This window comes from Leishmania braziliensis, chromosome 30 (assembly GCF_000002845.2).
Source record: "Leishmania braziliensis MHOM/BR/75/M2904 complete genome, chromosome 30".
Taxonomy (NCBI): Eukaryota; Euglenozoa; class Kinetoplastea; order Trypanosomatida; family Trypanosomatidae; genus Leishmania; species Leishmania braziliensis.
Window position 1 is genome coordinate 224,466 of NC_009322.2, and position 21,353 is coordinate 245,818.

At 54.6% G+C, this 21,353-nt stretch overlaps 6 protein-coding genes across 6 annotated transcripts; all 6 read right to left on the bottom strand.

The window, feature by feature from the left end:
- Positions 1-4,434: 4,434 nt before the first annotated feature.
- LBRM_30_0680 (putative protein kinase) lies at positions 4,435-7,188 on the bottom strand (the record flags this gene model as incomplete). The annotated part of the gene is made up of 1 exon (XM_001566651.2): positions 4,435-7,188. The coding sequence occupies one exon, from the start codon at positions 7,186-7,188 to the stop codon at positions 4,435-4,437; it is 2,754 nt and encodes a 917-aa protein (XP_001566701.1).
- A 4,253-nt stretch (positions 7,189-11,441) lies between these two features.
- On the bottom strand, positions 11,442-13,055 carry LBRM_30_0690 (putative nitrate reductase; the record flags this gene model as incomplete). Its single annotated transcript, XM_001566652.1, has 1 exon — positions 11,442-13,055. One exon carries the CDS (start codon positions 13,053-13,055, stop codon positions 11,442-11,444), a length of 1,614 nt encoding a protein of 537 aa, XP_001566702.1.
- A 1,069-nt stretch (positions 13,056-14,124) lies between these two features.
- LBRM_30_0700 (putative ribosome biogenesis regulatory protein (RRS1)) lies at positions 14,125-14,775 on the bottom strand (the record flags this gene model as incomplete). Its single annotated transcript, XM_001566653.1, has 1 exon — positions 14,125-14,775. The coding sequence occupies one exon, from the start codon at positions 14,773-14,775 to the stop codon at positions 14,125-14,127; it is 651 nt and encodes a 216-aa protein (XP_001566703.1).
- A 747-nt stretch (positions 14,776-15,522) lies between these two features.
- Positions 15,523-16,944, bottom strand: LBRM_30_0710 (putative histidyl-tRNA synthetase; the record flags this gene model as incomplete). Its single annotated transcript, XM_001566654.1, has 1 exon — positions 15,523-16,944. One exon carries the CDS (start codon positions 16,942-16,944, stop codon positions 15,523-15,525), a length of 1,422 nt encoding a protein of 473 aa, XP_001566704.1.
- Positions 16,945-18,672: 1,728 nt separating this feature from the next.
- On the bottom strand, positions 18,673-19,269 carry LBRM_30_0720 (conserved hypothetical protein; the record flags this gene model as incomplete). Its single annotated transcript, XM_001566655.1, has 1 exon — positions 18,673-19,269. One exon carries the CDS (start codon positions 19,267-19,269, stop codon positions 18,673-18,675), a length of 597 nt encoding a protein of 198 aa, XP_001566705.1.
- An 858-nt stretch (positions 19,270-20,127) lies between these two features.
- LBRM_30_0730 (conserved hypothetical protein) lies at positions 20,128-21,321 on the bottom strand (the record flags this gene model as incomplete). The annotated part of the gene is made up of 1 exon (XM_001566656.2): positions 20,128-21,321. The coding sequence occupies one exon, from the start codon at positions 21,319-21,321 to the stop codon at positions 20,128-20,130; it is 1,194 nt and encodes a 397-aa protein (XP_001566706.1).
- Between the last annotated feature and the right edge of the window lie 32 nt (positions 21,322-21,353).

Consider the following 21,353-nt stretch of genomic DNA (forward strand, 5'->3'; position numbering starts at 1 on the left):
AGCAAAGGCGCTCGCTGCGTGTGCGGGTGTGCATCAGACGCCCTCGTGTTTTCTTTCGATTTTGTGCTTCACACGCTCCAACAACGATTTGGGAGTCTGAAGTCACGCGAGTAGGGAAGTAAAAGGCAAGAGGGGAGGGAGAGGGGGAACCAAAAAAAGTGAAGGTAGGAGCAATAGAAAAAGTAGAGATGGCTGGTGCTGAACATACACACACCCACACGTGTACACACACATTTAGCGACACAACACACTTGAGTACGATCAGCACGTAGCTGCGGCAAAGAGGCGCGTGCTCGCCTTCCTCCCCTCTGGCTCACGTCCATTCCCCGTGTCGCGCTGCCGAGAGAGAGAGAGAGGGCGCACATCAGGCCGCCTGCGCCCGCCGCACGGCGTTTGCAGAGTCGAAAGCACAGGATGCTGAAAGCAAAGGAAAACAGACACGCGCGGTGCTCGCCGTGGGACAGCGGGGTGTGTCGAGACCCACCCCATGACCTTGATGGTCGTCTGCGCCACTGCAGGGCAAATGGCCAGGAGCTCAAGGTGTCTACCAGCGGCACGCACACCCGCGCAGCAATAGGAAAAGAGAAGCAACGGAAAGGGAGGGGGTGGTGGGGGCTGCGAGAGAGGGAGAGAGCCCCCAACACACGCATCCATCAGACTCTGAATTCGCAATGGCGACGCCGTCACCGAGAGGCGACGAGCGAGGGAGAAGCAAAGCAGCCAAAGGCCATTCCGACGCGCGTGGGCTGCGATGGCCGTCGGCACAGGGGCGCACTACAGCGGCACCGCGCACCCAGTCGTCCTGCTCGTTCCGTTTCACGCTGGCAGAGGCCCTCGTCAGCCGCAGCGGGAGCCGCTCAGCTTGCGTCGCGATCAGGAAAGGCTGATAACAAGCAGCCCCACCACGAGGCCTGCCATGGCAGCGAGCACTATCCCTAGCAGCACAGCCGTCACAGTGGCCAATACATACATCCTTTCACTCCACTGTCGCATCGCCGCTGTGTCGGCAGCGTCTCTCTCGAAGTCTATGACTCCCTTGATGTTGGCCTGGCACACCTCCACGTACGGCGCGCACGTGATGTAGCTGCCATTCACGAAGGCGGCGCTCAAGGTGGCCAGGTCAATGCTCTCGCCCGGCGTGCATGCGACGTAGCCGCTGCTGCCGCGCACCTGGACGCTGTATGTGCGCGCCGCCGTGTCGCACATCACGTTGGCGCACATGCGGACACACATCGCGGCATCTGGAGCGGAGGTGTGAAGTGGAGAATATACGCACAACAAACATAGGAGGAGGAGGGGCTGAAAGAGAGAACCCCTTTGGGGTCAACGGCTCGGGCTGTCACTGTATGAAAGAGGGGAGAGATTTCTACCAAAGCACGGGGAGGCCCTCTGCGTTCTCTCTTCCTGACTCATCATCTACCTCTCCCTTTCCCCTTTTGTACACACTCGTTGGCCTACCCAACCCATCACCTCCAGCATCCGCCCTCCCCTTCCCATCTGCTCCTGAAGGGCTCTACATGACAGAGGCACTAAAGAAAACAACAGAAACCTTCACCAGTGTTGCATAGCCGTGCGCGCTGTAGCAGAAGGGGAGAAGGAGGTTGTGGTGTACCGCCAAATCCACATATGCAAGAAAAAGAGAGAAGTAACGAAAAATAAAAGCTAGAGAAGCTGAAGGTGAAAGAGGGCGTAGCCAACCAGGTAAAAACTAACGCAATACAGCCACAGAGAGGCAGCCCGAGGTGAATATATTGAGAGATGGCAGACAACAAGAGAACATGAAACGCAGAAGAGGGAAAGAAAGGGCAGGAAAGGGGAGGCGCACGCACCGAAAGAGCCGTGCTATAGTCGAGAGTCAGGAAGAAAGCAACAGAAAACCAAAACAGACAAAATCAGAGAGAAAAGGGAGGCGAGGAGAAGCACCATAACAGCAGTCGAACCAACAAGAGGGGGGGGCGAAACAGGAAAGCCCCGCCCCACCCTCCTACTCTCTTGTACGCCACTGGTGTCGACACCAAAAGGCGGAGAAAGGAAAGAGGTCCAGTGCACTGAAGAGAGATTTGAGGGAGGGGGGCCACAGCGAAGCGCGTGCTGAGCAGAACGTACACATGTAAGTGCAAATACCTGGGTGCAAGAGCTTATCCGGAACGTGAATCGTGTGTGGGTGTGGGTGTATTCGACAGTCGTCGGTACAAGTGGCGGTGGAGGGGCTGCAGTAGCACACATCGAAGCGGCGACAATGATCAACTCGATGAAAGCGGAACTCAATAAAGGAAATGGGGGAAGATAGGAGGAAAAGTAAACGGTAAAATGAGAGGAAGAAGCGAAGATGCGGCTAAGGGGAAAAAAAAGAGACAAGCATACATGCAAACGTATAGACACACAAAAGACAGAGGATCACGAAGAGGAAAACGAAGAAGAAAAATAAATAAATAAAGGCACGCATAGACGCAGCGAGCGTCGTTTTTTGTTGCGCTTGCCCATTCCTGAGTCAAGAAAAAAAAAAGATGCGCTCGCGACTTTTTTAGTTGGGCGTGATGTATAGAAGTGCAAAACGGGCCGCGTGATCGGCAGAAGCCACACAAACGCATACTCCGAGAGAAAGAGAGAGAAAAGAGGAACACGCACTTGATAAAGGAGAGTCACGACGCATATGTGCATGCGGTGTAACAGCTCTAGTCTAGAACAGTAACGGCGTACGCGTTGTGAAACGTTGTGTGAAAAGGCCCGATCACATCGCCATGGCTGCTGATGTCCCTCCTCAACCCTTTCAAGCCCTTTCATCCTTCTTTTTCGCGGGCTTGTCGTCGTCGGCTGGTTAGCTGGCATTTCAATTCGCGCCTCTCCTGCTGTGTGGGGGTGTCTCTCCCTTGGAGTCCCCTCAAGAGGCGCTGTGTATAAAAGGAGAAAAAAAAGCCGTGTCAGCCCTTTGCTTTGGGTTCATTATGCAGGGAAAGGAAAGGGAAAGCGATGAGAAGCGGGGAGGCAGCCCTGGCCTTCTCCTTCACAGCTTCGCCTTTCCCTGTGATGGAACACGCAAGTCCCCCTGATGTGCTGTGTGAAGTGAGAGGCAAAATAAAGAAGGGTGAAACGTGATTGAAGGGAAAGGGGGAGAGAGAACGACGTCGTAGCACTACCCGAATAATACACGCCCAAACAGGCAAAAAATTGCAGCGCGGTGCATCACGCGAGCGGGCAGTCACTGGCCGACCTCTCCCTCTTGTCCGCCTTGATAGCCCCCTTTCTCTTCCTGCCCTTTCCTCTTGGTGTGGGGCTTGTATGCGTGCATCTGTGTAGGTGAGAGAAAAGGGGGTGTTAGCGCATACCGGTAGCATGGAAAGAAGAGGCACAGAGACACCACGAGATGATGAGGATAAATCAAGAGCACGAGAAGACAAAAGGGAGAAAAAAGCCGGCAGGAGAGAAGAAAAATGTGACAGTGTTTTCTTTTATTCTCCTATTGTCTTCATACATCCACCCAAACGGGTACAGGAGAGGAGGAAAGGAGGGACGGTGGAGTAGGAGGGCGGAGTCAGAAACACAGGAGTAGTGGTGGTGGTGGTGTGTGCGACGTCCGCAGCGCCTCGGCCAAGAGGGGCGTATAATCAATGTGTTACGGCCTACAGTTATCACCCACTACCTCCCAACAGTGAAAGGCAAAGAGAGAAAAGAGAGCTATGCCTGATTTGGGGGGGGGGGGGAGGCAATTATGAACTCTGCACAGCCGAGCCGAGAAAGGAAAAGGGGGGCAGTGAATCTACGAGCAGCAGAAGCGGGAGAAAGCGAGAAAGCAGAGAGTGAGGAAGGTGCAAGAAAAAGGAAATGATGAGGGGGAAGAGGGTGGGAGGGGGGGGGGGCACTCACGTAGAAGTGCAACGCACACAAACACACACGCACACACACCTGCAGGTCGGCCACGACCGTCCTTCCAGTAAAAATAGAACGTCGCCTGCTCTCAAGTAGTTCCTACCTCACACACATAAACCCACGCACACGCGTCATGAAGGGGCAGTGTGAGCAGAAAGGGTCGCACCGACAGCTTGATACTGAAGTACACCAACCACAACGCGTGAGACGGAGAAAGAGAAAAAAAAACGTTCGGCTTCTCCTACCTTGAGCACAAGCGCAGATTCCCGCACTGCCCTACATCGGCACCGCAGGCGTTCCACCAAAAGACGATCCGCATTTTACGACTTGAAAGGGGGAAAAAGCACAGATACACATAACGACAGGGAGCCACAGGAGTGAACGCATAAAAAAGTACGATGGAGAGATGACGAGAGTGAAGAAGAAACGAGCACATCGGAGAGTGGTGAACGTCGAGAGCATAACGCAGACGAACGAGTAGCAGGCGACAACTTGGGTACGTAGCCTCTCAGAGCGAGACCTAAATGTGCGCATATACACACGTACTGTGTCAGCTACACCCTGTGATCATCTTTCAGCCCGTGATGGCGCTGGTTGGCGCTTCTTGAAGGAGGAAGTGTCATTCTGTGTGGTGCGGACCGACTGGTTGCCCGCCCCGGAGCCACGGTAGATCGCTGAGCCTGCCGGTCGCACATCGCCACGCTGTTTGTTGGGAGAGGAGGCACCAAGGCTGGTGCGGTCATGAATGGGTGTATTAAGAGTGCGCGATGCTAGGCTCGAGTTCGATCGTCTCTTTGGTGGGCACTCCACAGCCACGGCGCTGCCCACCATCAATGCTTGGTGACGCGGCGACTTCTCCTTGTGGCACTGCACCGGCCGTTGCAGCCGCTGCGCTGGCTCCAGTGGCGACTTCCTCCGCCCCCGCGTACCGCTGCCGCCACCACCCTCTTTTCCCACCACCACTAGCGAATCGGACTGAGCCAGGATCGGCCCACGGGCACTCCCGCGCCCGCGGTGTTGGCGCCCTCCACTTGGCAAGGCCTCCGGTAACGTCAGAGGTGACGCATGACGGCTGCCAGTCGACGCACCTTCGCTATGGGGGGACGACTGCGGAAAAGGTGCGCTGATGTGCCTGACCGCGGCATTCTTGGAACTTGCCGTCTCGCTTTTGGAAGAAGAAAGGTTGCTGCTCGTGGTGCAACCCGCCTCATGGTCACCTGTCTCGTCCTCGTATGAGTACTGATACCCACCGAAGCTGCTGCTGCTTGGGCCCTTCTTGATGCCATCACGGTTCTTCACCTTCCCAAGGGTAGCGGTGTCTAACAGTATGGACCGAGAAGGCTTGCCAGGGTGCGGGTTCAGCTGGCTCGGTCCTTTTGCCTCCAATGATAGGTGCGTGGCGATGGATTTGCGGCTAGCTGCCCCCTTCAGCTCGCCGGCACCCTTAGTCAGTGCGGCTACTGTTGCGGCCACTGGAGCGCTTTGTCCTAGGATCCAAGGGTGCTGACGCAGTTGCGAGGCGGTCCACCGGTCTTTGATATTGGTCTTGGTACACATGCGAATAAAGTCCTTCGCGCCTTCGGTGGCGCTTGCCGGAATCTGATCCTCGATCTTGGAGCTGATGATGGCGAACATCACCGCCATCTGGTTGTCAAGGTTCGCGAATGGCGGCTTGCCAGTAAGCATCTGAATGACGCAGCACCCCACCGACCACACATCTGCCTCAAACGAGTATCCAGAGCAGGCAATCATCTCGGGTGACATGAAGCTTGGCGTTCCTTGCACAGACTGGGTAATGAGGGTGTCCGCCAACTCCTTGCTCTGCCCAAAGTCGCCCAGCTTGAGCTGGTCGTCTTCTGTGAGGAAGAGGTTATCGCCCTTCAAGTCTCGATGAAGGATGTGCGAGACGTGCAGGTACTCGAGTCCCTCTAGCAACTGGGCTGTGTAGTCGCGCGTCTTCTCCTCGCACAGACCGCCAACGCTCTCCACCTTGCTGCCCACAGTGCCACCCCCTACAAACTCCATGAAAATCCGAAGGGAGTTACCCTCTCGTACAGCGCCGAGGTACGTCACGACGTGAGGATGGTGCAGTCGACGCATGACGCGAATCTCCGACTCAAGCGCAGCCAACTGCTTCTCCACATCCTTGGTGAAGTCATGCGGCACAACAATCTCCTTCACAGCGATGATGCTGCCGCTGTCCAGATCTTCGCCGCGATAGACATCGCCAAAGGTGCCTCGTCCAACACGCTCCAGAAGCTTGACACTCTGCACGCGTGGCCGCTGGTCAACGGAGTTGTTCAGAGGCCTGCCGCTATCCATACCCGGACCCACAGAAGAGGTGTTCGCAGTGAATTGCGATCCTCCATCACCGAGCCGCGCCGCTGCAGGACTTGGCGCGCTCTGCGCTGCTGCGGACGCCGTGGTATGCGACGGCTGGATTGTGTTCGCCCGCGTACTAGATGAAGAAGGGGAAAGGACAACCACGGCCGGGTCCCTCTGCGGGACAGCAACCGCTATGCGAGGCCCTGCCGCTATCCCCATTGCCACATCCGCGGCGGCGTTGTTGCGGGGCTGATGGTGTGCGTTGACGCTAACGCCGCTGTACGGGTCAATCCCGCCGTTGCCGAAGATACTACCAAAGCTGTTGGACTCCCTACACGGAGGCGGAGCATTGGACTTGCGGAAACGGCTCGCCCACCCAGTGGGTGCGGATTTGTTCTCAGTGAGGCCGGTGAGGCTGCAGCTGGGCACACTGTCGGAGATGACTGTGTAGGACATGCTGTGGCCTGAGCCCTCCGTTTCTGCAGAGTTCGATGACGCGTCGGAGTCGCACGCGTAGAAAGACGGGTCATCACTGTAGCTGAGAAAACTCTCCTCCACCTCGCGACTGCTACCGCTGGGAAAGCTGCGGCGCATACGGGCACGAGACCCGTGGCCTGCCCGTGACGCACGACTGCGGCCCATGGAGCTGCCTACTTTGCAACCATGCCATGACCTGCGATGGTCGAAGAATGACGACGTCGAATCCTCCGTCTGCTCCTCAATGGCAACGCTACAGAGCTCACTGCGCACCTCACTCACGGAAGCCTCACTTGGGATGCTAGCCGTGTTGAAACGTGAAAGCAGATGAGGTGGACGGCTGTTCTCACCACTGTCTAGTGGCACCAACTGCATCACGCATGCCAGCGGATTCTTGAGCGATCTGACAATGCGTCGGGAGGCGGTACAGTCACGAGACATGGGGGAGCTGATCTCCGTGGCGAGGCCAATGTTGACCCCATTTGGTCGCGCGTAGCCTACGTTCTTTCGGGAGTGCATATTCATTGGCTCAAATGCTCTATAAACACGTACTCTTAAAAGAAGACAAAACACAAAACGTAGCCTCACGCCAGCAAGGAGAAATCTAGAGAAGGTAAGTGAAGAAGAGAAAAGATGACAGCCACGTCCTCGACACAGACGTGGACACAGAAGCACACAAACTGACACGTGTGGATGCGCAGGTAGGCGCCAACGTGAGTCGGTATGGTGAGTGCGTGACTGAAGTTGCGCCTGGCTGGCTATCTTTTTCCGCTCCTCTCTGAAGGTACTCCCTCGCTTAATCAACAAACGAGAGAGAGAGACGGACGACGGAGGGGGGGGGGGGTAAAATAGATTCGAGAAGCAAGAAAAGGGCGACAAGAAGGAAATACCAAAAGGGGGAGAAGAAAGAAGATGGGCACAGGGGAAACCGAGAACAGAGAGGGAGAGTGCAACAGCTTGTAGTCGATTGCGCTTGAGGCAGTCGAGAGAAAGGCGCGAGACCAAATTGCAAAGGGGTGAAGCCAGACGCGCGCAATGGAAAGAGAGAAATGAAGGCAGTGACTGTAATAGTACTGGAGAGCACCGAAATGTGTGGGAAAGAAAAGAAAACACAGCAGCAAGAGGGGGAAAGGGCTGTCCGATGTAAGGCGAAACGGAAGGAGGTGCAAAAGAGGGAGGAGGAGGAGGAGGGGGAGGAGGAGAGGGGAGGAGAAATGCCTTTGGCGACTGCGCCAACAGTAGCCACCGCTTCACCACAGAAAAAAAAACACGCGCAGTGAAGGGGGCAAACACACGACAAGAACAGAGAAGCAAAAAGAGCGGCAGCAACAGCGAATAAAGATGAAGATACCAAAGAAAAACAAGAAAACGAGCGAAGTAAAGAAGGTCAAAAAAAGAGCAATCGGGAGAAGGAGAGACAAACCAGCCGAGGAGGGAAAGAGAAGGAGAGGAAGGAGATGTGGGTGGAGCGCGCGAGAAAGAGAGGGGAATGGAAAAAAAATTCGGGTGGATTCGAAGAGGAAAGGGAGAAGGATGGCGAAAACAAACACAAAAGATGCGGAAAGAGCAGAAGAGGGGAGAAGACAGAGATACGCAGGCCACGCCGTCGTATTAGTCGACGTAAGGTGGTACAGCTGGGATGGGAAGGGGGTCTTGTCCAGGCCTTTTCTTCGAGCTGCTCTCCGGGGCCTTGGCCCACACACACACACACACGCGTGCGAAACAAAAAGAGTGAGGGTGGGAAATAAGAGGAGAAACCCCCAAAGGAAGCGAAGCAAGACGGCGAGGGAAAAGAAAAGTAAACTATAGGAGCCTGCGAAGCAAGCTAAAATGTGTGCAGAAGTGGCACAATCAAGGAGGAGAATGAAGGCGTTCCGGTGGAGAAACAACAAAGGCGGGGGATGAACACACCCACAGACATGCACACTTAAGCCAACGTGAAAGGCGAGGTGGTGAAAAAGAAAGAAGGCCACAAAGCAGCTGCGACTGTATCACTTTTTTCCCCTGCACGTGTCTGCCTGTGCGTTTTAGAACCTACTCCCGCACGCACGTACACAAAGTCGATATGTACACACACACACACACGCGCAGAGTTAGCACACAACGATCTCTGTTGCACCCCCCTTGTGCGTCTACGCTGGTCCACCCTGTTTCCTCGCTCGCCTTGCGTGTGCGTTTGCTGTGCCTTCCCCTACTTTGCCTCCTCCGCTGCTTCGCGCCAGTGCCTTCGAAAAACTACTTCAAGACAAACAAGAAAAGAGAAGATAGAATGCACAGAAGTTGCGCACCAGTATATCCAAGCGTCAGATAAAGGGAAAAAAAAAGCTGCACAACCGCACGCACAGACATACACATACACACGACAAGACAAAGAAATCAAGAGAAAAAGATATATATATATATAAAGGATTTCGAACACCGAGCCAAGAAACAAGGGCTAATAGGTACCACAATTTGCGTTCGCTCTCTATCCCTGAAGTTTCTCTTCAAACACTTTATACACGACTTTTGTATATGTGCAGCCGCGGCACCGCTCTGCCACGTCAAGGGGGGGGGGGGGGGGGCACACGCACACTTCAGAGCGCACGCTAACAAAAATGTAGCAGGGTGTACGCTGTTCCTAAACGGCCCTTTCAGTACGAGAGAGAAAAGGAAAAAGAGAGGAGCGAGATAGGAAAGGAGGTCTGATAATGATCTTCCACTTGCTTTTGCCGTCACGCTATACCTTGTTGTTTTCTTTTCGCTTTCTGTAGGTGGGTGTCATTCCTCTCCCCGCCCCGTATCCCAGCTGCAACTCCCTCTCCTCTACTACGAAGCGAAAGCACAAGGAGAGAGACCACCTCGGCGGTAGATACGCGCAGTGCTGAAGTCAGACAAGTAAAAAAGGGACAAAGAACATAGAGGAGGTAGAGAAAAAGCTGCGATACCCCTACTCTTCTTGGAGGGAGGAAGCGTGAAGTGCCGAGGGAATGCGCCGCTCGTCTCCGTTCTTTATAGCAAAAGGCGAAGTGGTGTGGCAATGACTCAAAGAGCACACCTCCTCTTACGGAGGGGACTCGGGTGGATAGAAAGAGAGAAACGGAAATGGATGTACAGTGCTCGGCAGTGTGTGTACGTGTGTGATTGGTTTGGGTTAGCTAAAGGAAAAGGTGAAAAGATCCCCTTACTTCCCCTCTCCCTTCTCGCCGCTTGGGAGTCAACTGGGGCCCGCTTTCGATGTGAAATCGTAGCCAAACAAAAAAAAGCGGAGATCAAAAAACGATGGTGCGCGTCCTTTGGTGGTGATGAGAGTTGGTGGTAAGCGGACACAGAAAAGGTGTGCGCCACGCCTTTGTAGGGAAGGGGACGGAGGTACCGGCGCACACAGGAAAACACACAGTAATGGGTTCCTTTCTTGCTCTATTGTTGCTACCTCGCCTCCTCGCTTGGTCCTTCTTGAAGTTCGTTGCGACAGGCGGTTACGAATATGGGAATTTCTGAGGAATTTGTGAATTGTAAAGCGGGAGGGAGAGGGGAGTAGACGCGCATACATACGCTCGCACCAACTGCACGTACACTCTTTCTCGCTCAGCACAGGTTCCCGGACACGCACACAGAAAATAGCGCGTGTCAACTACGTCGTCCCTGGGGAACTGTACAAGCACTCGCAACGGATGCAGATCGTCAAACTACACGATAGGTAAGAGTAACATGGAAAGTGTAGAAAAAAAAAAAAGTGAGGGAAGAGGAAAGCGAGAAGGAGCGACATTGATAGGCGATGTGACAACAACGCGAGCAGACGTGGAGAGAGAAGACGGATGAAGGTAAAGCTAGCAGAACGCCGTCACTTTCGAAGGCAGCACGCCCTTTAGTTCCTCTTTATCCCAGAGGACACCAGCACCAAAGAGGTACCAAAAATAAGGAGAAACGGCGGATAAACAGCTACAGCGGAGCAGTGTGTCCGCACGTGCGGCAACTATGCTCTGACGACCTATCACAAAAAGGAAATACGGCGTCACCTCTCGAGAGAAAACAAGCTGGCCTTGTGACTCCCGTCGTTGTATGCCTATCTGCCTCAGGGTCTTTCTTTCCTCTGTATAACACGTAAAGGGTGAGCTGAGTCAGCGTCGACTCGTGTTCCAGGAAAGTTGAGACTTCTGCGCAACGAAATCAAATACGAACGGAATGGAAAATAATTCTCCTTGCACATAAGCGAATACTCCTTGCAGTGTAAGGTAAATAAGGTGCTAACGCACACACACACACACACACACACACACACACACCAGTAGGCAGCGAGGGCTGCGTGGGCACTCTGCCTATCGCACGGGCGACATGAACGTGCTCACTGTCGCAGGTCGCCAAAACGCAACGCCATCCACAACCCGACCGCCGACATCAGTGCCGATGAATCGCTCTGCCCCCCCCCCTGCGCCTTAGGCGCCTGACTCCGTCACAACCAGAGACGACCCGGCAGTGGCAGGGAGAGAGGGGCCGCTTGGCCACCCCACAGAGTGGGTGCTATAGACTCTCATACCGCACTGTGGGGTTCCTCGTCATCAGGGAGAATGAGTGAATTACAGGTGAAAAGGAGGAAGGTGCCAACCATATGACAGTAAGGCTGTACAGCCGCTGCCTTTGGTGATATGTCCGTGAAGAGGCCTGAAGAGTGAAAAATTAGAGAGAAGATGCAGCTGTGTGACTGGATGACTTGTATAACTTCACCTTATCGCAGTGTACGCAATTCTAACAGTTACGTGCAGTGCATGCTGCGAATGTGTTTCACAACTCCGCTACAAGCAATACACCTGAGTGGCAGTGCAGATCCCTGCCTCCAGCACTGCAGCAGCTGCGGCTTCATTGAAGCCGGGAGGACCGCACAGGACAGCCGCTTGAGCAGGGGGGATATCTATACCTTTTAAAGTCTCTGCCGTGAGACGCCCGCCACAAAGCACGTGCGAGGCGAAGGATGTGGACTCCACTGATGCATCCTGCTGTGACGCGCGAGAGAAGAGAAGCACAACACAAAATGTGTGCCTCTGGATCGGCAGAGCCTTTGAGTAGCAGGCGGCAAGTCGACTGAGCTCTTCTCCCAAGATAAGATCGTCGGGTGTGTGGACAGAGAAAATTAAGGTGGCGCTGCACGATTGCGTCTCGAGCGCGTTGGAGGAGATGGAGTACAGGGGTGTAATACCAGTTCCACCAGCAAGTAGCACCACGTGGCGCTCCTTCGGCTCAGCGCGCTGCACAGAGGGGTCTATGTCGAGCCGCCAGGAGGGAGCAAAAGGGCCGTCGAAGAAGACTTCATCGCCCTCTTTGCGGTCAAAGAAGTACCCAGATGTGCGGGCAGTGGGGTAGTGTTTCATACAAATCGTGAAGCTCGTCACCTCCGTCTTGAACAGCGTGTAGAAGCGGCCCTCATCCGCACGCAGGTTGCTGTAGAGTTTGATGTATCCACCAGGAATGATGTCGAGTGGCTTCCAGCATGAAAAAGTGAAGTACTGGATGGTGCCCGTTGAGTTCGCCAGCTTTATCTCCAAAATCCGAGCGGACTGAGCCTTGAGTCCCGCTGGTTGGGTGTCAGCGGAATCTAGCTCAACCGCGGCCGCTGATCGTAGCGGAGACTGCCCGTTTGCCACACCTTCCACAGGACCCAGGCAGAACTGCTGCACCATTTTCTTCGCCTTATGGCCGTGAATGCGCATAAAAACGTCGCCGCACTCACGACCGTTGCTGTTCAGCAGCACGTGTAGGCCACCAGGGTGCTTGTCGCGCATTGGTGTCACGTCGTAGGCATAGCCAAAAAGAAGAAGAATGATCCGCCTTGGATCCACACTGAGGGCCCTCGTGATGTCGGCCATACGCACATGCGCAGGGACGAGAGCAGCAGTTGATGTCTCTTCAGCAGCGGCAGACGCATTCTCGGGTGCCGCTAGCTCGCCAATCAAGAAAGCAGGCAGCTTCTCTGCTGCAGTAGCACTATGCATGCTGAAGAAGGCCTCCGTCACGTCTTTGCCGTTGTTGCTCCGCAGCGCGGAGCTGCCGCCAGGATGAAAAGGGAGAAAAGTAGTCACATCGTAGACCTTGTCATGAATTACTACCAGCGTGCGGTCTGGGTTTATGGAAATCAACTCCTGCACTTCCGCCATCGTCAATAGCTTGCGGTACGAGCGCTGCTGCTGTGGAATCGTAAGCTTGCGCAGCTCCTCTCCCGGTACCGCCATAGGCACCTGCTCCGCTGACGGAGGCGGTGTGGTAGGAGCTACCGTCATGTGCACCTCCGCTGCCTTCGGCGCTGCTACGTTGGAAGTAGGAGGTGGAGCGCTATGTTCGGTGTCGGCGTGAACTTGCTCCTCCTCCCTGTGTGGAGATGCGTCGGCGCTACCCTTTGGGTGATTTGAGCCCATGAGGTATGACCAAGAGAAGCAACTAGCAAAGGGAGAGAGAAGATTTGTGCTCGTACAGACGGCAGCGGTGCCTTCGAGAGCGTGAATGCGCTGGACGTGAACGTAAACTATCAAAAGAAAACTAAACGCGCACGAAGATGGAGCAGCACTTGGGAGTACAGAAAAGGAACTCAGCCGCTCTGAGCTCCGTTCGTGCACGAGGCCCTCGCGTTGCTCGCACCTCTCCTTGTGCGTTGCGTGAAGGCCAAAGAAGCACAGTCCGATTCACAGAGACAGTGAAAGAGGGCGCCCCTCTGATGAAAAAGAAGCGCAGATAAGGGGGTAAAAAGTAGTGGACACCTGCACCCACGGAGCGATGATGGCCCATTGGCACCTACGAATCTCCGCCCTTAGAGGCCTACGAACACGTCAAAGGGAACCATAAAAGTAGCGAAGAAAAAAAAGCATGAGACACACTTTGTGCGACTGTGTTTTCACACACAGCTGAAGCTCTCTGCCCCAGACCACACGATCGCCGTGAAGTCTCCATTAGGCCACGATGTCCACCATGTGCTTTTCAAGTGAGCCTGCCCACTTATGCGTACTTTCGATGTATGGTTGTTTACCTCAGTATCGACAAAGGCCAACGCAGACAGAAACGAAAATAAATGGAACGCATTATTCGAGTTACCAATGGTGAGAAAACAAACCATAAACTTCTCTGTCAAGCACCGTCGCAACGGCCGGTGTCTTGCCCTCATCTCCCGCTCGTTTGTAGCTTAACGCGCAGCGGAGTGCGTCTGTATGCGTGTATGTGGGTCAGATAACGATAACATCCCTCTTGTGGGCATGAGAACGCAAGCGAGGGTGCGAGACCTCTCCCAGTGCCCGTGATAAAACACAGATAGGGGAGTCCTTTCCACTTTCAATCACACACACACACACACACACACACGACCGACTAGCTCCTACACTACAGATAGGAAACCAAGCCAGAAACCACACGATTTTACTCAGCAAAGCAGGCGCAGATATGGTACCCTCGTAATACATATACGCCCGTCACGACGCAGCTGTGATCCCGGGAGACTCAAGCGAGGCGCTTTGTGTTTTTCTTAAATCTTTTTGCCTTTTCGAACTTGCCGTTGGACGCTGTAGAGAGGTTGCGCGACGCGGCCGAAAGGTGCTTCACCTCCTCCTGTGCCTGCATTAAGTGCACGGAGCGGCGCTTGTTGTGCTCCTCCTTCTTCTTCTGCTTTTCTAGGCGAGCGTGCTTCGTGCGGAGGTCATCAAGAAATGGGTCTCCGCCATCCTCGGCAGGCATGTACCCTGACTTCACCTCACGCAGCCAGTCATACTTGTCGCGGTCCTCGCGGGCACGCTTGCCCCACTTGTCCTTCCACTCCTGGCGATCCTCGTCAAAAACGCGGTTTGACTTCTTTCGATGAATGTCGATGCCCTTCTTGACCGCAAACTTCTGCCATGCGGTGAGCGGTTTCGGTTTCGGCAACGCCTTCTCGCGAGGCAGCTGCATCACCGGCTGCGGCAGCTGTACTAAGGTCGTCGCACTCTCGTATTTGGTCTTCTTCACCTCCGTCGGTAAATGAACAAACTCGCCGAGGAGCGCTTTGAGTGCATTTGTGCAAGAGCTGATGAGATCCTCCTCGCGACGCATTGGTCCACTCACAGTGGACACATCCGTCACCGTCAACAGACCCACGTCTAGCTGATACTCACTCATTGCGGCTGTCTTAAGGTATGAGAGGGGAGGTGGACACTACGCCAGCTCGGGGGCATGACGATTTGGGCAGTCGTGTTTTTGTGGAGAGTGAAGAAACAAGAGACAAGAAAGGGGTGAAGACGCGGCTAAAGTGAAGGATAAAAGCAAGAGAGGGGAAATCGCGCATTTTTGTTGAAAGCAAACAAGTCGTGATGCATATTGCCATCCTTTAACAAGATTAGAGCCATAGACACGGATATTGAGGAAGACAGGCCAAAAAGTGCACAAGTCCGACAGGGTGGGAGGACGCGCCACTCCTCCAACTTTGAATAAAGACCCCGCCTCTTCTTACTGCGAACGGACGCATCCCATATACAGACACAAAGCCCACACCCTGCGATTCTAGCGTGCGCACATCAATGTGGGTGCAGGTGCATCGTTGGCATGTCACTGAGGCCATAAAGTGTGCGAACTTTTCGACTTACTTAGCGTGGAGAGGACTAGCAAAGCGAGGCAGCACGCGTAGCATAGCGGCGCGAAACCGAAAAAATGGGGGAGGAAGAAATAGCGAGCGCTGTTCCTTTTAAGAGAAGAATGACCCCCAGATGAGCAAGTGCTTGGTGCTCCTGCAACAGTGATCTGCGCGCAGCGTCCTCAGAGAGGGGACGGTGACGCTGCTTGCTCACAGACCGTAGAAGAGAAAAGAAAGGAGACAGTGCAGCCGCCTCCGTATGTCAATGGAGGCGCTCAAGAGAGCAATTTTGCAGGCTACAACTCTTCGAAGGGCACAAGGTCACCGCGGTCATCCTCCCTCCCCTGCCCCTCGCGCAGCATCTTCACTCGCGCCATGCCCTTCTCTGTTTCGTCCGGCGCAATCAGCACGGCGCGGTCAGCGCCGATGCGGTCTGCGTAGCTGAAAGTCTGTACAATCTTCTTGGAGTCCATAATGATGTCGGCACTGCGGCCCTTGTCACGCAGCTGCTTCAATACCTTCAGGGCGGTGCCTCGTTGAGACTCGTTGAACGGAATCACCACATCATCCACCTTATGCGGCAACGGGTTAAGCAGCCTCTTCTTCTTCAGCAATTCAACAATTACGCAGTCGCCAAACCCGAACCCGACGCATGAGACAGGCTGTGGGCTTCCGTACAGGGTGAATAGGTTGTCGTAACGGCCACCTCCACAGATCGCGCGGAACTCACCACTGCGGTCAAACGCCTCGAAAACGATACCGGTGTAGTAAGCGAGCCCACGCACAACGCTCGGATCAAACTGGACCCAGTCGCCGTATCCGTACATTTGCATCTGCACGAAGAGCTCCGTGAGCTCCGAGAGGGCGCCATTTTTGTCAAAGAGGTCCTTGTCAAAGTCATCAACGGACTTGAGACTAAGTGTCCTGATGATGCCATCCGCCTGCTGGGCATCCAAGCCCAACTCCTTCAGCTCCGCTCGGATTTGCTCCTCAGGCAATTTCTCCATCTTGTCGACAATCACGCACACGGAGGCAAAGAGAGAATCTGGCACACCAGCGCCGGTGAGTGCGCACTGCAGCAACTTGCGCGAGCTCACCTTCACGCCGACGTCCTGCGCGGTGAGGCCGAGGGAACTCATTGCTGTGCACGCTGCACACAAAAGCTCCACCTCTGCAGCCACGCTCTTCACGCCGACGATATCCATATTCCACTGGTAGTGCTCACGGCGACGACCGCGAGAGATGGCCTCGTAGCGCCAGCACTGCGGGATGGAGTACCACTTGGCAGGCAGAAGGAGAGAGCGGCCCTTCGAGAGCTGCAGACGCACTAATGACGGCGTCATCTCCGGTCGCAGTGTGACGCGGTGGCCACCCTTTGTCACAAAGTTGAACATTTGGTCTGTAATCTCCTCCCCCGCCTTGCGGATGTAGAGCTCCTCTGACTCTAGAACCGGGGCGTCGTACTCCTCGAAGCCGAACTTTCGGGCCGTCTCGTGGAAAACGCCGAAGAGGTGCCTGCGCACGCGCATGTCCTCCGGAGGGAAGTCGCGGCAGCCCTGCACCGGCTCTTTCTCAATCATGTTCGCCTGGCTCTTCTTCTTGGACCTCTTCGATACTACCCCTTCCGGCTGCAGCAGCGCCTCCTTCTCGGCGAGCTTCACCCTCAGGTCGTTGATTTCCGCAAGAAGCTCGGCATTGAGTGAGGCCGTCGAGGACATTCTGACGCTCACCCACTTAGACGACCGGCAATAGAAATGCTTCGTTGTTGATTTGTCTTAGTGTGAAACTGTTGTCTCAAAACCGCCCATATATCGAACATGGCCGACGCACACGCGCACGTGCGCACACACATACGGACCGGGAGAGAGGTGCAAAGGTGGAGAATAAAGTCCCGCAGAGAGAATCAAGGGAGAGAGACATGCGTGAAGTTCGTTCGAATGACACACGTGTAAAGAGGAAGGTGATGGCCAAGTCGAGAGACAGCACTGACGTGGTGCCAGTCACATAAGGGAAGAGCAATACCGGCACGCACAGAAGCAGTAAGCGGAAATGTGAGTCCATCATCTTGAAGTTCCGTTGACAGTTGCTTTTCCTCTCTGTGCATTACTAGAACGGCTCCATCTGTCAGTAGAATAAGGAGCAGAGTGAATCTTTCCATCATCCTCACGTGTCTGCCGCTGCCACAACGCGCGCGGCAGGTGCGTGTTGCTACGCAGATGCACTACGGGAAGAAGAAAAAGAGGGAGCGCTACTTCATTCATAGAGACAGACACACAATTCATCAGACTTTTCCAGGCTGTACATTGTGCGGCGCTCGTCCACGGAGTGTAAAGCCCCTCACCATTTGCGGACACTCAAAAGGGATACAAGTCTCGTCATGAAGCTTCACGTCGCCTGCGCAGGAACTCCATGTGCAGTAGCTGATAGGAACGCGCATTCAGCTTTCGGATAGGCGTCGCTGGAACCCCGGCGTACACGGTGTAGGGGGACAGCGTCACCTCGGGGGGCACCCACGTTCGAGCCAGCAGCCACACACCATCTGGAAGGTGCGCCCCAGTGGACACCACACACTGCGCATCAAGTCTAACCATGTGCCCGATATCCGCCGCTTCACATACCACCTGCTCTCCCACGTACACAAACGACCCGACACGGACACGCGGCTCAGCGCACGCGAAACCCTGGTTTACATAGACGCGAACTGGGGGACGCACAACTGCACCGGCACACAAAACAAAGTAGGCGCCAATCGAAAATGCAGCCATATCAGTATGAACAACAGCGCTGCCCGAAACGTAGGAGCCCTCAGCAAGGGTGCTAGTTCCCCCACGACAGTCGAACGAGTTCGTTAGCCCTGAATTTGTGACTCTTTCAACTTCCCTCGCGCCAGAGGTAACACGGTCACTTGTATTCCCTTCGATTAACGGGTTCAGTGCCCCTGAAGTCATCAGTGGGGGCACAGGCTTAGCCTTTCCACATTGCAATTGCATCTCTCGTGTCTATGTATGAGAAAAAGAATGGGAGTAAAAGGATATATAGAGAGAGAGAGAGCGAGAGAGAGAGAGAGCGAGAGAGAGAAAGAGAGAGCTCCATGATACAGCAGGGAAAGACGCTGGGGGAGCAGAGAGGAATCCCCTCGATCGGGTTCCAAAAGCATGTAAAGCCTCGCTAGTCGCAAAAAAATAGGGGCGTGTTCGCTTGCATGACTGCACAGATGTGGCCTACGCAAAGAGAGACGGACTGCAGCGCAGCACGGCGAAATGTGCAGAAAAAAAAGAGAACGCGGGCCCTACAGGGATACGCGTGCGCACCTCTGAGGTCTTCGAAAGAGTTTCCCCTGATATTATGACCTCGAACTCGATCGTCTTCTCTTTTCTACGCGTCCTGCGGTGCTTGTACTCTGTTAACCCAATGATGGCAAATGTGAAGAAAAAATACTTCGAAGACTACCACGGATCCTCGCGGCGCTCACTGCGCGTGATGGCGATGTCGGGCTCTTGGAGTACCCAGTGTCCTCTGTAACGCTGGTTGATCCAAAGCGCACCAGGGCGTCGGGGAGCAGTCAGGTCCACCTTTGGTGCATGCGGCAGCTCGGTCGGCAGCGTTGTTTCAACGTGCTCTTCTAAGTTATTGTGCGCGCTCTCCGCGACCTTGCCGAACGCAGACGCGTAGGATGTGTGGGCACCCTTGAAGAAGCCTCGCTGATCCCTATGACGTCCATCCCGCATTCCTTTTCGTCCCAGGAGCAAGTCCAGCTGGCGGATAAGCGGATCATCGTCCATACGGAAGTACTTGAGCGCTGCGTAAAGTTTCTTGGAGTACTGTTGTGCAACCTCCAACGAGGCAGCCATGGTGAAGCAAGGGCGAAACACCTCCACCTCGCGAAAAAATTCCTGCTCTATTGCGTGGCACGCAGCTTTGTTCTTGTCGGCCACAGCGTTCCGGTGAGCCAGGTGTAGCTTCATGAGCTGCAGAGCGCCGTCAACAAATGGGGTACTGTTGTGTAGGGCATTGGAGCACCACACGCTGCATATGCGAAACATGGCGAAGGAAAATGTTGCTGCTGATGAGACGACGAGCCACCGTGGACTTTGAGAGCAGAAACTTTTCGGTGGGTGTGAAGATGCTTGCGAGAGTACTCTGTCACACGGAGGGTTAGCTCTAGATGAGAAGTAGAAAAGAAGAGAAAACCCAACAGCACCACGCGGTAAAGGGAAGAATAACAGCGCATTTCAGAAAGGACAAAGGAGCGGCATTGGGAAAGGGAGAGGAGGAAAGCCTTGGAAATAGGGAAAAATAGACACAGCATGGCGCCACCTCCTCCTCTCCTCCCCCCCACCACCACCACCACCACCAATGTGTGGAAGACTTGATGTATGAATGTGCTTTCCGTTCAACCTTAAGGTAGTCCTCCACATGGACAGGGGGTTTGCCTCTACCACCCACATGTGCCCTCTGCTCTTCCCTCCACTCTGCATCTCTCATCTTCGCAACACACTGTTCCTTCATGGGCCTCACTATAACGCACACGCGTGCCTTCACTCCATCGTGGTCTTTGTTCGTTTACACGTATCACTGGTGACAGTAAGAAAACCAGACACACATGCACACAAGTATATCCGTGAATAGTGACAAGCACATACACACACGCACTACTACACGCATACACTACAACAATCATCAGCGCAAGCGTCGCACACGCCATCTCTGCCCCACAGCACTTCTCGCAAGAGAAAGCGACGATGCGGTCAGTTGTACTGCGTGTTGTCCCTGAGGTACCCTCTTCCAGAGGCGACTCAGGTAAGTCGGTTAACCCACGCGATGAGGGCCAAAGCGGCGCCTTCGGAACAGCGACGTGCACAACAAGAAACGGAAGAAGAGCTAAAAGGTCAGGAACAACCTCACGGCTCCCCTGAGTAACCGAAGCGCTTGCTCTTGACGATTCGAGGGACTTTCTTCCACTTCTCTTGACGCGCTACACTCTTAAAAGCTGCAGTGCGATCGTAGACGCGATCTTCGTGAACGTAATCCTCCGGCAGCAAACCCTCCGCCTTCCATTTCTCAATCTTGTCCTTCACAATGCCGTCTACCTTGGCGTTCGAGCTGTGACCACTTGCGGCGAGATGGGATGGGGTGTAGTCAAAGTAGAGCTGTCGTGGAGAGAACTGGCGCGGCTGACGAATACTGGCATGCCAGCAGACGTGGTAGAACATCGAGTCGTTCTCCTTTAGCGGCACGCGCAATTTTTCCGCACCGTGCCCACGCAGGTCGGCGTACGTGATGCGCAAAAACTTCACCTTCCTTTCGCCAAAGTGGAAGAGGTACTTTTTGACGTAGTTGTAAATAGCCTTATCATGTACCGCGTTTAGTGCGTATACGAGTGAGCGCGCCTCCACACGATCCAGATCCGCCTGCACGTCTGCCATCTCCTCCAGCACCAGCCTCACCCCCGCTTCGTCTCCTTGGCGACCAAGACTCTTCAGCAGGTAGCTCCACTGCGGTGTGTCGAAGGAAGGAGTGTAGTTCCACCCATCCTTTAGACATTTCGTAAAGATGGGTCGCCACTCTGTGTTGTCCGACTTGCTACAGCAGAAGAGAACAGCCTGCACGAGCGGGAGAGGTGGCGCAGACGTGCTGTCATCGCGCATAAATCGAGGAGCGCAGTGCTTGTTCCACAGCGCCATCGCCTCCGTCCCGCTGCGCTGAAAGGCACAGTGCTGAAAAATTTTTGCAAGCCAGCCATCGCGGGCTGCGGCGTCGTCGATCAGTGGACTAAACCTCTCAAACTCATCAATCACCTCCGCGACCGGTGTGTGCGGAACCGCACGCCCGTGAGGAAGCTTCTTTAGCTGCGGTTCAAGTCCTACAAGAAAGGCAGGGTGCATCTCCGTCGAGATCCACACACCACGGTACTTGTTCACGGAGCTGTGATGGGGCTGGTAGGGTGCCGGAAGAGAGCGGTTCACACTGCTAGGGCGCTCCATCCCCTGCGGTAAGTTGTAGTGCCAGTGACACTGGCTATACATGAGCATTGGCGACGTATCGGGGTTTATTGGGGTGTACCCCAGTAGTCGGTGCGACGTCCGACGAAGCATGGCACACGCTTCTTTGTCTGTGGGAAAAGCAA